The sequence below is a fragment of the Convolutriloba macropyga genome, chromosome 7 (genome assembly GCF_964194025.1).
Source record: "Convolutriloba macropyga chromosome 7, txConMacr16.3, whole genome shotgun sequence".
NCBI lineage: Eukaryota > Metazoa > Xenacoelomorpha > Acoela > Convolutidae > Convolutriloba > Convolutriloba macropyga.
The window spans coordinates 44,293,367-44,310,167 of NC_134474.1; the positions used below are offsets into that span (position 1 = coordinate 44,293,367).

Consider the following 16,801-nt stretch of genomic DNA (forward strand, 5'->3'; position numbering starts at 1 on the left):
AAAACAAATAATTTATACTCTCATTGAGAATATTTTTATTGCAAAATGTATGAATGTGCACAGTTTCGCTCCCCTGATCACCAGCGCAATAATCGGAAGCATTAACTACTCGACTATCAGGTCCTTCTCGCCGATTATCTCACATTCAATTTTATTTTAGCAACAGACAATTTCTGAATGCGAGCATTTTAGGTCACGCAAGAAGCAAGAAATCAAGCGCAAAAAAGTTACTGAAACGTCAAGCTAAAGAATGTTCTAGAACAAAGCGACGAGACGAATAACATAGCTGGTAAAATACCAGAAATGACTAGAGGAGTCGTGCAATATAATCCCTAAATCAAAAATATCAAAAGAAAAGCCGGTGTTCCACCTAAAACGGAAATATCCAGAAAAACTGAACAAATTCATATTATTTATGTCATTAAAAACAAAAATAGTTAAAGAAGATGTGATGAATACTGCACCTGGAGGGGGCGACGACAAGGCCTACACAGAAAGCATATAAAATTGTTAGTTTACGGTCGTGGGGTTGGTAGGTGATGACGGGGGTATGTATGTGGAAGGGGAAGGTAGGTATGTGGGGGGTATGCACGTGAGGGAGGAGGGCAGGTATGTGTGTGTGTGGGGGGGGAGGGGTATGGTATATGGGTGGAAGAGATGATTGAAGTTTGTAAATTGTATAGGCGGAGGGGGTGTTAAGGTAACAAAACCTCTCAAAATGCCGTCGAACTTGAACTGCGCCAGCAGCTTTTGAATACCAATACTCCTCTGGGTCGTAAAAATCATGAGCACCGCAATCTAAGCAACGGTCAGGTTACAGCTTTGCAGCTATAAACATAACCAACTAACGTCGGGCGAATTGCTCTCAAACGACCGGCGAGCAGGTGGCCTCAGGGCGCTACCTATTTATCCCGTTTCTGAAGACAAAAGTCAACTGGGTCAGACGAAAAATCGGCCAAGCGAAAAATTGCATAAAGGACAAACAGGATTAATATATTTGCTACAAAATGCTTTTGAGAGCAATTAACAATGGTTTCCTAAAAATGCCAGTTAGATCATTTATGACAAAAACATTTCAACGATAACTCATTGATAATGAGGATCAGAGATGATGACATTACGCCACATAACAGCAGCTGAAGTGCGGTATCAACAAAGAGAGAGAGAGAGAGAGAGAGAGAGAGAGAGAGAGAGTTAAAACGTGAACGTTTTAACTCTCTAAAAATTTAATTTTATCCAAATATTACTAAAACTGGAGTTTAAAAAATGTTGATCACCATCCCATTAACTCTAGAAAGTTTGCAGCAGCTTATTATCAAACCTTGAACGAGGTCCCATGGCCTCTGTTGCCGGAAAAAATTCAAAAACATGAAATAATTGCAAAAATTTTAAAAAATTGTTCAAATTCGTGATATTAAAATCTTGAAGAACATTCCATTACATCTATAATTTATGCAGTAACATATTATCAAACACTAAAGGAAGATCCTTGGCCCTTGAGGCTAGAGAAACCTAAAAACTGACAAAAAATGACGAAAACTTAAAATTGCAAAATTTATTTTTAAAAATTTTTTCTGGCCCCTGGGTCTGGAAAGACCTGAATAAGGCAAAAAATTTGAAAAAATTGCACGTTTTGTCAAAAATTGCTAAAATTCGTGATGTTAAAATGTTGAAACCATTCCATTGCCACTAGAAACAACTCAGTAACCTACTATCAAAACCCTAGAGGAGGTTCTTTGACACCTAGGAATGACAAAAAACAAAAAAGGTCAAAAATTTTCAAAAAGCTTGAAAAAAATTGGAAAATAGTATAAATTTGCGTTTTTAGCAAACGGTTTTTCGTCAGTAGCTAGCCTCGGAAGTGGGGGGGGGGTGTGGACCGAGGGATGATTGGGGGCAACACTGGGGTGGGGGGGGGGGGGTCAACCAACAGTGGGGGTGTCTTCAACTTCTAAGAACCGCCCTTCACACCCTAAGTATAAGTCTCCAAAACAGTTTGAGCTGAAACAGAGCTGAATGAAAGGCTCTAAGAGCACTTAATGCCCGCGGGGCGGTAGCTGTCTAGCCCATTTTTGAGGACGAAAAGTCAAAAGCGTCAGACGAAAAATTGGTCAAGCGAAAAATCGTATAAAAAAGACCGACGGGACTAATATAATTGCTACAAATTTCGTTTGAGAGCAATTAACAAATAAGATTACAGCAATATAGAAACGTTCAGCTTACGGCTAAAAATCTAAACAACTAAACCAGAGGCTGGCTGACTTTGTTGCAGCTACCTTAGGCTTAGACAGGCTAGCCTGACTGGGCGAGGTGCTAGACAGAGAGAGAGAGAGAGAGAGATAGAGAGAGAGAGAGAGAGAAAGAGAGCGACTATTAAAGAAAACGCAAAAACAATCACATAGATTCAAATCGACTCAGTTGAAAGAGAAAAGGCTATGGGCGGAATCTTATAGCAGTTCAAATTGTTTTGCTCAGTTTTCACCAATTTGCAGTTTTTGCTTTTGCTGAGAAAAACCGCAATAGTCGCCCCGATAACTAGCCTTCGTGTTCGTCTACGTCTAATCAACTTGGGACACAGAATATTTTTAGAAACAATTTTGAAAATAACCTTCACAGAAAGATATGCAGTGCACTACTAAAAGCAACGCGGTATTCAGAGTCTCCTGCCACAAACAATTAGTTGGGCAAATAAGAAAACACAGGTAAATCTTTTCAGCTAAACAAAAACTAAAATTGACCCATTAAAAAAACACATTGAAAGCCAATTCAGTTATTAACAGAAACAACTTTAATACACATTCTAACACAAAGCAAAGAGGAATAATTTAGTTTAATCATGTGGGCCAGTTCTCCCATGAAAACTTAGAGCATCATGCCTTGCAGTACGACGCACTGAGTTTTGTGCAAATAAAAAAAACATTTTAACATGATTCTTAAGATCTAATGGTCTTCTCCATTTTGACTGTGTTTAAGATTAAATCAAGCAATTCAATATGAAGGATTGAACCCATACTCAGTATAACATTTTCTAGAGCACATGAGTTAATTTTATGATTGAAGCAGTACTTTTTCGTTCGCTGGCTATAGCGCAGATTTGATGTTGTCAAAAACGTTCGAAAATTTGAAGTTGGTTTGTGGTGTTGGAAGATTCGCAAAACAATTTGGTAGTTCAACTCCAAAAATGTCTGGGAGACTTTGATGTTCAGATTCAGATCAGAAAAAACTGTTGTCATTTTTTGCGATTGACGTACGTCTTTACAGCCCAGCTTAAATGTTTCTCGTAAGTAATTACGTATCTGTTTTCTGAGCGGGCTAATAAAAGGCCAGAGTAGTGTTAAATAACTTATCACTAAGGCGATCAGAAGTAGTAGTGTTGTCTGCTCAGAGAAAGGACCAGAGATAGGTTTTAACGTTTTTAAAAGCCCCGCCAATTTGCGTAATATGTGTTTAAACTCTTCTTGAAAATTTAAAGTGCAATCAAGTTATACAACAGGTCATCTTAAGCAATTTAGGCTTGGTATTTTTTAATTACCAATCATCAGTTTGTTAATTTTGGTCTCTTCTAGTTTTGAAACATTGAGAATGTAAAAATTCAGTCCTTGATTGAGCAATATACGGTGTTTTTCAGAGCTTTCATATATTTTTAGGACTGTTCAGATTGTGTGCTGTGTTGCTAATTTCAGGTCCATTGTATGAAAGAATGAGAGTACCATCGGCGTAACGAATTATTTGTGTATTAGAAGATATTTGTTGGTTCAAGTTATTAAAATAAAGGTTTAAAAGAAGCGGTCTAAACATTGTCCCCTTTGGAACACCTTAATAGATTTAAATCTAGTCGGATTCGATATGATCCACTAAGGCCTTTCGTAGCCAGAGTGACAGATAACTATCAAGTAGGTTTAGGGCATTTTCTGGAGAAGGTTCTTGTGATTTATCGAACTGAAAACTTTAGATAAATCTAGTAAGGCTGCAGTGATGAAATCATTCTGATTTATGTGGTGAATTCTAGTTTCAGCACAATAAACAAGGGCATCATTCGTTGAGACTGTGTTACGGACAAGGAATTGAGTACGCGAAAGCCATGCAAAATCTCGATTTTTGCAACTGACCTACCTTGTCATCGAGATTGGTATCTAAATCTCAGGTAAAGAGTTGTCTCATTTAAAAAAAGTGCAGTAAAGTTGCTTTATAAAATCAAAGAAATTTATGACAAAGCAATTCGGCAAAAAATTGGTTAAAAAGCAAATTAATTGGCTCAGCTAAAAACAACCAGCTTTAAGGGCTCATGACAGGTATTTGACGCACCTGAAGGATGGTTTATGTGAGTCAGGACATTTCGTGGTCACCAATCAAAGATCAAAATTGTTTTGAGACGCTCCATGAACAGAGGGAAAAAAGTTGCGAGAACTTCCAATTTAATCACCTAAGCTAGAAAACTTAGAAGTGAGAGACTGGCAAATTTTGCAGTTTCCAGTAATGACATCGTAAAAACAGTTTTAGAGGCGGAAGCCATCTTGCAGAGAATTTTGCTGGTTTTCTTTAGTCGTTTAGAATATTCCATTTTGTTTATTGATACTCTGCTTTATTAAAGATGCACTTTATAAAGTCGCTGCTCTCTAGTTTAAATTTGGATTTTACCGTCCTTATGAAGACCGTTTTTTGAGCCGCATGATAGCATCAGTTAACATTAGCAGATAACATTGATGCCTTCAATAACGCAACACTTAAATGAGAAAATGAATTTCAAACCAAACGTTTATATAGAACATTTCGAAATAGTTGAAGTATAACAATAGATTTCTACAAAACTTGTAATTCAAACTATCATACACAACTGAAGAAGACAACTCGAGCAAATCTGTGCCTGATAAAGTTTCAACAGTGACTGTACTCGACGAAAATTAGTTCCACGAGCACTTTACCAAACTTAAAACAAAATACAGAGCAAGTGACTTTATGGACACTGTTTGCACATGATTTATCCTCGTCTGAGTCTTTTGAAAAACAAGTGCGGTCCACATTTTTTCAAAACAATTTATGATTTTTAATGAAATATTATAGAAAGTAGTAATCCGAGGAAACATTTACCGGGACTAAAATGATGTCATATAGCTAAAAACTTCAGCTAATTGTGTTCAACTGCCTACAAACTTTAAGACTCGGCAACCATCCCTGAAATTGTCTCAAAGCAGTTTTCCTGAATCGCATACTTAGAGACTAATAAGGCGTAAGGCTCTTTGAGAGCTGTCGGCCACTCAAAGTCAAATCTGATAAAGCGAAAAATCGCATAAAAGAAGACCCCATGACTAATATAATTGCTACAATCTCGTTTGAGAGCAATTGAAAATTAGAAAATCTGTCAAAACTTATATCGGTGACACAAACAATTGCATAATTAAGCTCAAAATGAGCCAAATGAATGTTACAAACTTCGTTCCTGAGAATAATTAACAAATAAACGTCCTCAGAACTAAACGAAACCGATGAGGGGTTTGGTTGATGTTCCTGATGTTTTATTGGAAATGAAATCTAAACTTCAGAAACTTTGATATGGTACTTCTTACTTTTATTATATACGTAAAAGGTGCTGTGCACATCACTGGAGAAAAAAGAGCCGGGCACGCACACATAAATACAAATATATCAACCCCATTATTTTTATTGAAGGAACAATACCGCCGGACCAATTGCTTTACGCCAAATCACCAAATTTGAGAATTCATTACTCACCATTCAGTTGAACGTGTTTGATCTGACGTATTGTAGTAAGTCCCAAATACCGCTAATAAAATTTTGAATAAGTGATATTTATGTAAAAATAGACAAATTCATTGAAGAATCAGTCTTTTCTTAGGATTTCTTAAACTTTAATATGAGCTCAATAGAAAATTGAACGGCCTCACGATTATTTAGATTGTACCCAGGTTTCACTGCCAAAAAACTGCGAGAAATCAGAGCCGGTGCACTTCGAAGATTTCCTTTTTTAAAACAAACGTATTCTAAAAAAAATTAATTGGAAGTTTACTGCTCTTCACGAACTCAATTTCTTAAAATATTGGCAGAATCTGAAGCGATTCACATTTAACAAGATGAAATCAAACCTAATTCTATGATGCTAGGCTGAGATAAATGCTAATCGATTTTGCAAATATAAATTAAAGCATCCAAACTTTTCCATAAACTAGGTCAAACTTTCTAGTTCACTCAATTTGGCTGTCCCAGTTTACAGACGATAGAAAAACGATACAATTGATGTACCATACAACTCATCAGAACTATTTCAAGGATGAAGTTTCATTTCAAAAGAGAAGAAACTTAGGTAACAGTGTTTCTGAGCCTCAAAGTTATCCAGCGCTCCAACAAATTATCTACATCTGCGTATTGAAACAGCAAAAATTTGGTGTAAATAAGTTTAGAGTGTAAATTAGTGGTGTAAATAAGTATAGTTTCAGGAGTTTTCAAGAAATTTAAGCTCTAATCGACTCGCGCTTTTAGAATCAACGCACATACAAAACCTCGTTCGGCAAGATATATGCTTGCTTATTCCCGAAAACAGAACTCTTTCCCAGAAGCGTACAGATGGACTTGAGTGTAACAAATAATCGGTTATGTACAAACCCATCTTCCGACGGAGCACTTCCAGCCAATGATTGAGGAGTGAATCCATGAGTGGCTCTTCACGTGTGTTCCTCTCAGAATGGCACTCCTCTGGATCCTCACACCCTTGTCTACCCTGCAGTCTGGACCTATTGCCACATTCGGCCCAATGACACAGTTCTCACCTGTCAAATAGTGTGGTGTCATTACCTGAATACGAAGGTCACACCCGATCATGCCTTGATTGTTATTGTCACATTTTGGCGATTGCAAATTTTATCATACAAGAAAATCAATAGCAGCCTATAAAAACGGTTGTTTCATATTAATATAAATTTGGCACAAAAAGTTTTGGGATGACCGCGTCAATGCCATATTCCGTACTTATTATCCTACAAATCTTACACACTTGATAAAAATAAACTCTTAATAACCAGCACATTATTTCTTATAATTATTTTACAGTCATCACTAGATGCCGCCACTCTGAAACTTAGTGATACTACAATTTAATTCAAGAGTGATCAACGATTATTCATGGAATTCTACTCATTTATACGGTTACATGACATTATACCCAATACCATTACACCCAATGCCACTATACACAATGCCATTATACCCAATATACGTTAATATTTTCGTTCAATAATCCGACTACAAATTAGCCGCCGCCATTAAACTTATGTTTTAACATACTCAAGCGGATAATCTAACCCCATGTTCGGTTGTGATAGTTTCATATCAAATCCCACGGGCCGCTGAGGCATGGCCTCGGCCATTAAGTACGCTAAAACATACTTGTAATAGCGACTGCTAATTGGCAGTCGGATTAATGAACAAAAATATCATATGCATTGGGTATAATGGTATTGGGTATATTGCCCTGACACCATTTATACACATCTTTAGGCATTGTGACTCATTGGGTAACTTGCCTTCCATCAATGAAGCAAACTTAGAGATACCTGACCATTTAAAGTCTTTAAGCATAGCCGGCATGTTGCCCGAAAAAAGTTGCCATAGACCGAGGTTGGTACTGAAACCGCTACGTAAGAAAGGGTACTATATTAGTAAGCAGTTTCATTATTTTCGATAAATATGGTGAATTCAGCCTGTAAATTGGTGGATAATAAGATTAATACAAATACCAATTAGCAGTATATTCTAAGAAACTTTGATAACTCAATGCACAAAGTCTTAGTGCTCGGGCTTCCTTGGTTTATAACTTTCTTTCGATTTCGCTTTTCAACTTGAAAGTATTTGTGTAAAATTGCCGCTTAAACTCTCAATTTCATTCAGGTTGAAACAATGAGTGAGGTCAGCCAGATATCAAACGTGAAGGTGGTGACTTACGCAATAAGAAAAAGGTGTAACAATTTTAAAAAAACAGGCAATTCCTAAATTACAATCCAAAGAAACGAATAAATTAATAGCATGGACCTGACAATTAACATTTCTCTAGCAACGTCAAACTATGACAGCCAAAAAAGCACTTAAGAAAAAAAATCGTTTGACAGAATCTCGGCTTTTTAAAGAAAATCAAAAAAATATAAATGTTGACACAACTCGTCTTTTGAATGAATACCGAAAACAAAAAACTTGTTGGAATCAATAACAGTCAAGGCAAAAAGGTCAAACACTGAAATTGGGCAAGAATCAATTATTTTGAAAATAAGGGGCGTAAAAGCACGAAAAACAAAACTACTATCTAAAAATTAAAAAGACAGCAAACATACAAATTTAGAGGACATAAAACAGCCAGAAGCATTTCGCGGTAAGAACAATATAAGAAGGCAAGATTCAAAAATTCCCCTACAACCTTTCAAAAATATTATCTAAGTCGCTAGAAGCTGACGCCAAAAAATTGACAACCATCACGGCACACTAAAAATTCTTTGAGAACTGTTACTTTCGAGACTAAGCAACAAGACCAAAAGAAAAGCAACGATAAAGGTCAAGACTCAAAAATCCACCGATATGAGATTAAAAATAGCCGGAAAAACCAGCAACAATGAAGGTCAAGACTCAAAATCGAGATATGAGATAAAACAGAAATCAAGTATATCACGGCACAAAAATTCTTTGAGAACTGTTACTTTCGAGACTAAGCAACAAGACCAAAAGAAAAGCAACGATAAAGGTCAAGACTCAAAAATCCACCGATATGAGATTAAAAATAGTCGGAAAAACCAACAACAATGAAGGTCAAGACTCAAAATCGAGATATGAGATAAAACAGAAATCAAGTATATTATTATATACTTAATTCTATTCAAGTAAGCATCATTGGAAACCGATGAAACTTGTCATTAATGAGACTAAGTTATTAGACAACCAAAATGGAACAATAAAAATGAACAAATTGCTAATTTTTGAAAGCAATTTGTATCAAAGTCATAAAAAGCGTTAGCTGTGAGCTAAACAATAAATCCTATTAATATCAGCACTATTAGCAACCATTGACACGTATCATTAATCAGATAATAAAACAACAAAAATAAGCAAAACTCAAAAAGTTCGTTCACAGTTTTTGAAAGCATTTATTGAGAAACTCATGAAAAACAGGAACTATAAATTCAAATATAGCTGGCAGATTGCCAGAAAATAGCTGCAATAGATTCGCAGATCGGCAGTCTAAAAAAAACAGTAAAAAAGACAGACCAAAAAAATTCCTCTTTTCATTGAAGGCTGATCTGTTATATTTTGATTAAAAATCTGTATAAGTTATTGCTGCCTCTATTAGCTGATCTCAAATAACCTTCATTTAGAGTGACACACACCCATTTGACCTTATCTCTTTGAATTAAAGTAAATAAAAGTCAATTTCAAAGTGAGGAAGTCATTTTTGAGAGTGAGGTAAGTCAAGTGTGACCAAAAATTTAATCACGCGCATGAACAAAGTGACGTCACACATGCAATTCAGTTGCTGTGACGTCAAATGGTCGTAATAAAAATCATGACGACGAAATAAAAAACATAGCAAGACAAGTCCTGAAATACAATTCAAAGAATTGCATAAAAAACTCAGACGTACTCTGCCTGATCAGCAGATCAATTGAACAATGCCAGCCAGAATACAAAAATCATCAAAGAATTGAAAAACTAAAAGAATCAAAACTAAACAAAAACAAACTCATTGCTAAAACTCTTGAAGCTTTTAAACCTAAGGCAAAATTTTTCCCTTTAAAAACACCTATTAAAAAAAATGTTCAAAACCAATTTTAGTTTCTGAAATCGGTCCAGTATTAAATCTGCAAGACCTGAAAAATCGATTAACTCGAAAATGAACAAAAAATTTAAGAAGAAATCAATAGAAATTATAAGGAAATGTTGCTGAAAATCGTAATATAAATATCAACAGAATCATTTGTGTGTCTCTAGAGGCTATCCAGTAACACAATTCCTAGCTTTAAAAAACTCATTGGCTCATAGATCGATAGGCAATAATATTTTAAAATTTCAAACTTTAAAAAATAGAAATTCGTTCTATTAAAATGTTGAAAGCCATTCAATTGCCTCCTAGCAACTATTTAATAACATACTGTTAAACCCTGGATAGGGTTTCCTGGTTACTGAGGCAAGAAAAAATAAAAAAAAATGTTCTAAAAAAATTGCAAATTCTATCAAAAAATTTCTAAAAGTCGAAAGGTTAAATTGTTGAAAACAAATCCACTGAAACTAAACACCATGCAGTAACTTTTTATCAGAACGTGGAATAGGTTTTCTTGCACTTGAGAATGGACGATTATCAAAAAGAGACAAAAACTTTAGGAAACATTAAAAAAAATTGCAGATCTTATCAAAAAAAAGCAAAAATTCGAGACATTTAAGTTAAAAAGCATTCCACTAGAAACTATGCAGTGCCCTATTAACAAACCTCAAAGGTCCCTGAAACTGATTGCCTGGTCCCTGAAACTGGAAAAACTGAAAAAATGAAGAAAATTTTCAAAAACATGAAAAAAATGCAAATTTGTGATATTTTGAAAAAAAATTGCTAAAACTTGTGAAATTCAGAAGTTGAAGCCTATTCCATTGCAACTAAAAATTTTTCAGTAACTTATTATCCAACCCCTAATGAGATTTTTTTGCCCCTGTGACTCAAACAACCTGAATGATGACAATAAATATGCAAAAAACATGAAAAATTTGCAACTTTTGTCAAAAAATGATAAAATTCATCAAGTCAAAAAGTTGATAACCGTTCCATTACCACTAGAAATTGTGCAGTAATCTATCAACAAACCCTTTATCAAACCCTAGAGGAAGTTTCGTTACACCTAGGGCTAAAAACCTCAAAAAAATGACCTCACCTGTTTATCCAGTTTTTGAGGATCAGAAGTCAAAAGGGTCAGAAGAAAAATCGCATTAAGAAAACATAAGACTAATATATTTGCTACAAACTTTGTTTGAGAGCAATTAAACAAACAATATCTAAGTTAGCTTATTTTATTCCGTTAGCTAATTTTTGATGACTTTTAAAAATAAAACTGAAACAATAGAACACACGTATGACCTTTTGAAACCATTATTAAGAAAATCAAGAGAAAAAGCAACCATAGAACTCAAATTGCAGCACGTAAAAATCGCCTGCAAAAAAAATCGTCTGCAAAATTTTCAAAAAACCTGAAAAAAATTGCAGAAATTAGTAACATTTTGTTTGTTTGTTTGTAGTACCACGACATATAGCTCATAAAATGGTCATACACACGTATGACCTTTTGAAACCATTATTAAGAAAATCGAGAGAAAAAGCAACCATAGAACTCAAATTGCAGCAAGAAAAAATCGCCTGCAAATTTTTCAAAAAACCTGAAAAAAATTGAAACAATTAGTATCATTTTGTTTGTTTGTGTTTGTAGTACCACGACATATAGCTCATAAAATGGTCATACACACGTATGACCTTTTGAAACCATTATTAAGAAAATCAAGAGAAAAAGCAACCATAGAACTCAAATTGCAGCACGTAAAAACCGCCTGCAAAAAATCGTCTGCAAAATTTTCAAAAAACCTGAAAAAAATTGCAAAAATTAGTATCATTTTGTTTGTTTGTGTTTGTAGTACCACGACATATAGCTCATAAAATGGTCATACACACGTATGACCTTTTGAAACCATTATTAAGAAAATCAAGAGAAAAAGCAACCATAGAACTCAAATTGCAGCACGAAAAAATCGCCTGCAAAGTTTTCAAAAAACCTGAAAAAAATTGAAAAAATTAGTATCATTTTGTTTGTTTGTGTTTGTAGTACCACGACATATAGCTCATAAAATGGTCATACACACGTATGACCTTTTGAAACCATTATTAAGAAAATCAAGAGAAAAAGCAACCATAGAACTCAAATTGCAGCACGTAAAAATCGCCTGCAAATTTTCAAAAAACCTGAAAAAAATTGCAAAAATTAGTATCATTTTGTTTATTTGTGTTTGTAGTACCACGACATATAGCTCATAAAAAGGCCATAACAAGCAATTTCATCTCAAAAAAGGCCTTCGTCAGCTTTTAAAAACGTCAACCTAAGGCTAATTATACAAAAATCTCAAAAAAAAATCACAAAAAAGTGAAAAGTTGCACTATTTTGCACTCCTAAAAATGACCTTTTAACCTTAAATTGAGGCCATCCCAGCGGCTGCACCACTATACGCACTTGAAGGACTACTAAAGCCCACTTTGGGCCTCTAATGAAACTTAATGCCTACTGGGCTTTACCTGTTTATCCAGTTTTGAAAGATCAAAGTCATTGAAAAATGTGTGAACACATCTTAAAAAAAACACAGCGCACCAATACAATTCAAATTCTTTGAATTGTAAAAACCAAGAGAAGGCCAATAATAGCCCCAGCTATCGCTCTGCGGCTATTAAAAACTATTTACATTCAGTTAGGTCTCATTAGCAAACGATGAGAACTGATATTAACGCGAAAAGGTATAAAACATCAAAAAGAACAATAAAACGGCAAGATTCAAAAATCTTTTGAAAAGAGGTTGTCGAAGCCTTCAGATATCAATTAAAACTATTACATAGGATCTATTACCTCTTATTAGCTTGTAATAAGACCAGTCATTAACGAGACTAAGAAGTAGGACAAAAAACTACAAAAAATGCCAAACTAAAAAATCTCTGATACTCCATTGAAACAATCAACTAACGTCTGTCGAATTGCTCCCAAACGTCCCTCGAGGAGTTGGCTTGGTCAGCAGTCAGCTACGGTTTGGAGATGCCAGCTTTTTTAGCTGAAGGGGCGTGGGGTGGGCACTGCGGTGGGGGGGGGCACGTGGGGAAGGGGGTCTGGGTTGCGCCCTGGGTTACGCGTGAAACGATGTGCAAGGTATGTGCACGATGTGGGTGAAAGGCTGATGTGGGGGACCGGAGACTCTTAGCGTCTAGTAATTATCAGTATAATAAGCCGAACGCTTCTAACATACCTTAATGTTGTCGGGCCTCACCTGTTTATCCAGTTTTTGAGGATCAGTCAAAAGGGTCAGAAGAAAAATCGCATCAAGAAAACATAGGACTAATATATTTGCTACAAACTTTGTTTGAGAGCAATTAAACAAACAATGTCTAAGTTAGCTTATTTTATTCCGTTAGCTAATTTTTGATGACTTTAAAAATAAAACTGAAACAATAGAACACACGTATGACCTTCTGAAACCATTATTAGGAAAATCAAGAGAAAAAGCAACCATGGAACTCAAATTGCAACACGAAAAAATCGCCTGCAAAGTTTTCAAAAAACCTGAAAAAAATTGAAAAAATTAGTATCATTTTGTTTGTTTGTGTTTGTAGTACCACGACATATAGCTCATAAAATGGTCATACACACGTATGACCTTTTGAAACCATTATTAAGAAAATCAAGAGAAAAAGCAACCATAGAACTCAAATTGCAGCACGTAAAAATCGCCTGCAAATTTTCAAAAAACCTGAAAAAAATTGCAAAAATTAGTATCATTTTGTTTGTTTGTGTTTGTAGTACCACGACATATAGCTCATAAAATGGTCATACACACGTATGACCTTTTGAAACCATTATTAAGAAAATCAAGAGAAAAAGCAACCATAGAACTCAAATTGCAGCACGTAAAAATCGCCTGCAAATTTTCAAAAAACCTGAAAAAAATTGCAAAAATTAGTATCATTTTGTTTATTTGTGTTTGTAGTACCACGACATATAGCTCATAAAAAGGCCATAACAAGGAATTTCATCTCAAAAAAGGCCTTCGTCAGCTTTTAAAAACGTCAACCTAAGGCTAATTATACAAAAATCTCAAAAAAAAATCACAAAAAAGTGAAAAGTTGCACTATTTTGCACTCCTAAAAATGACCTTTTAACCTTAAATTGAGGCCATCCCAGCGGCTGCACCACTATACGCACTTGAAGGACTACTAAAGCCCACTTTGGGCCTCTAATGAAACTTAATGCCTACTGGGCTTTACCTGTTTATCCAGTTTTGAAAGATCAAAGTCATTGAAAAATGTGTGAACACATCTTAAAAAAAACACAGCGCACCAATACAATTCAAATTCTTTGAATTGTAAAAACCAAGAGAAGGCCAATAATAGCCCCAGCTATCGCTCTGCGGCTATTAAAAACTATTTACATTCAGTTAGGTCTCATTAGCAAACGATGAGAACTGATATTAACGCGAAAAGGTATAAAACATCAAAAAGAACAATAAAACGGCAAGATTCAAAAATCTTTTGAAAAGAGGTTGTCGAAGCCTTCAGATATCAATTAAAACTATTACATAGGATCTATTACCTCTTATTAGCTTGTAATAAGACCAGTCATTAACGAGACTAAGAAGTAGGACAAAAAACTACAAAAAATGCCAAACTAAAAAATCTCTGATACTCCATTGAAACAATCAACTAACGTCTGTCGAATTGCTCCCAAACGTCCCTCGAGGAGTTGGCTTGGTCAGCAGTCAGCTACGGTTTGGAGATGCCAGCTTTTTTAGCTGAAGGGGCGTGGGGTGGGCACTGCGGTGGGGGGGGGGCACGTGGGGAAGGGGGTCTGGGTTGCGCCCTGGGTTACGCGTGAAACGATGTGCAAGGTATGTGCACGATGTGGGTGAAAGGCTGATGTGGGGGACCGGAGACTCTTAGCGTCTAGTAATTATCAGTATAATAAGCCGAACGCTTCTAACATACCTTAATGTTGTCGGGCCTCACCTGTTTATCCAGTTTTTGAGGATCAGTCAAAAGGGTCAGAAGAAAAATCGCATCAAGAAAACATAGGACTAATATATTTGCTACAAACTTTGTTTGAGAGCAATTAAACAAACAATGTCTAAGTTAGCTTATTTTATTCCGTTAGCTAATTTTTGATGACTTTAAAAATAAAACTGAAACAATAGAACACACGTATGACCTTCTGAAACCATTATTAGGAAAATCAAGAGAAAAAGCAACCATGGAACTCAAATTGCAGCACGAAAAAATCGCCTGCAAAGTTTTCAAAAAACCTGAAAAAAATTGAAAAAATTAGTATCATTTTGTTTGTTTGTGTTTGTAGTACCACGACATATAGCTCATAAAATGGTCATACACACGTATGACCTTTTGAAACCATTATTAAGAAAATCAAGAGAAAAAGCAACCATAGAACTCAAATTGCAGCACGTAAAAATCGCCTGCAAATTTTCAAAAAACCTGAAAAAAATTGCAAAAATTAGTATCATTTTGTTTGTTTGTGTTTGTAGTACCACGACATATAGCTCATAAAATGGTCATACACACGTATGACCTTTTGAAACCATTATTAAGAAAATCAAGAGAAAAAGCAACCATAGAACTCAAATTGCAGCACGTAAAAATCGCCTGCAAATTTTCAAAAAACCTGAAAAAAATTGCAAAAATTAGTATCATTTTGTTTATTTGTGTTTGTAGTACCACGACATATAGCTCATAAAAAGGCCATAACAAGGAATTTCATCTCAAAAAAGGCCTTCGTCAGCTTTTAAAAACGTCAACCTAAGGCTAATTATACAAAAATCTCAAAAAAAAATCACAAAAAAGTGAAAAGTTGCACTATTTTGCACTCCTAAAAATGACCTTTTAACCTTAAATTGAGGCCATCCCAGCGGCTGCACCACTATACGCACTTGAAGGACTACTAAAGCCTACTTTGGGCCTCTAATGAAACTTAATGCCTACTGGGCTTTACCTGTTTATCCAGTTTTGAAAGATCAAAGTCATTGAAAAATGTGTGAACACATCTTAAAAAAAACACAGCGCACCAATACAATTCAAATTCTTTGAATTGTAAAAACCAAGAGAAGGCCAATAATAGCCCCAGCTATCGCTCTGCGGCTATTAAAAACTATTTACATTCAGTTAGGTCTCATTAGCAAACGATGAGAACTGATATTAACGCGAAAAGGTATAAAACATCAAAAAGAACAATAAAACGGCAAGATTCAAAAATCTTTTGAAAAGAGGTTGTCGAAGCCTTCAGATATCAATTAAAACTATTACATAGGATCTATTACCTCTTATTAGCTTGTAATAAGACCAGTCATTAACGAGACTAAGAAGTAGGACAAAAAACTACAAAAAATGCCAAACTAAAAAATCTCTGATACTCCATTGAAACAATCAACTAACGTCTGTCGAATTGCTCCCAAACGTCCCTCGAGGAGTTGGCTTGGTCAGCAGTCAGCTACGGTTTGGAGATGCCAGCTTTTTTAGCTGAAGGGGCGTGGGGTGGGCACTGCGGTGGGGGGGGGGGGGGCACGTGGGGAAGGGGGTCTGGGTTGCGCCCTGGGTTACGCGTGAAACGATGTGCAAGGTATGTGCACGATGTGGGTGAAAGGCTGATGTGGGGGACCGGAGACTCTTAGCGTCTAGTAATTATCAGTATAATAAGCCGAACGCTTCTAACATACCTTAATGTTGTCGGGCCTCACCTGTTTATCCAGTTTTTGAGGATCAGTCAAAAGGGTCAGAAGAAAAATCGCATCAAGAAAACATAGGACTAATATATTTGCTACAAACTTTGTTTGAGAGCAATTAAACAAACAATGTCTAAGTTAGCTTATTTTATTCCGTTAGCTAATTTTTGATGACTTTAAAAATAAAACTGAAACAATAGAACACACGTATGACCTTCTGAAACCATTATTAGGAAAATCAAGAGAAAAAGCAACCATGGAACTCAAATTGCAGCACGTAAAAATCGCCTGCAAAAAA

At 35.5% G+C, this 16,801-nt stretch overlaps 2 protein-coding genes across 5 annotated transcripts in view; one reads left to right on the forward strand and one right to left on the reverse strand.

The window, feature by feature from the left end:
• The window catches only part of LOC142342898 (arrestin red cell-like), a 553,550-nt gene that overhangs the window by 333,609 nt on the left and 203,140 nt on the right, over positions 1-16,801 (forward strand). The gene's annotated exons all lie outside the window — the stretch shown is intronic.
• LOC142342897 (mannose-1-phosphate guanylyltransferase catalytic subunit beta-like) overlaps positions 1-16,801 on the reverse strand; it is a 45,616-nt gene that overhangs the window by 10,623 nt on the left and 18,192 nt on the right. Inside the window, exon 8 of the mRNA XM_075394552.1 lies at positions 6,619-6,782. Coding sequence (XP_075250667.1) covers positions 6,619-6,782 — 164 coding nt within the window. The remainder of the gene's footprint in view (positions 1-6,618; positions 6,783-16,801) is intronic.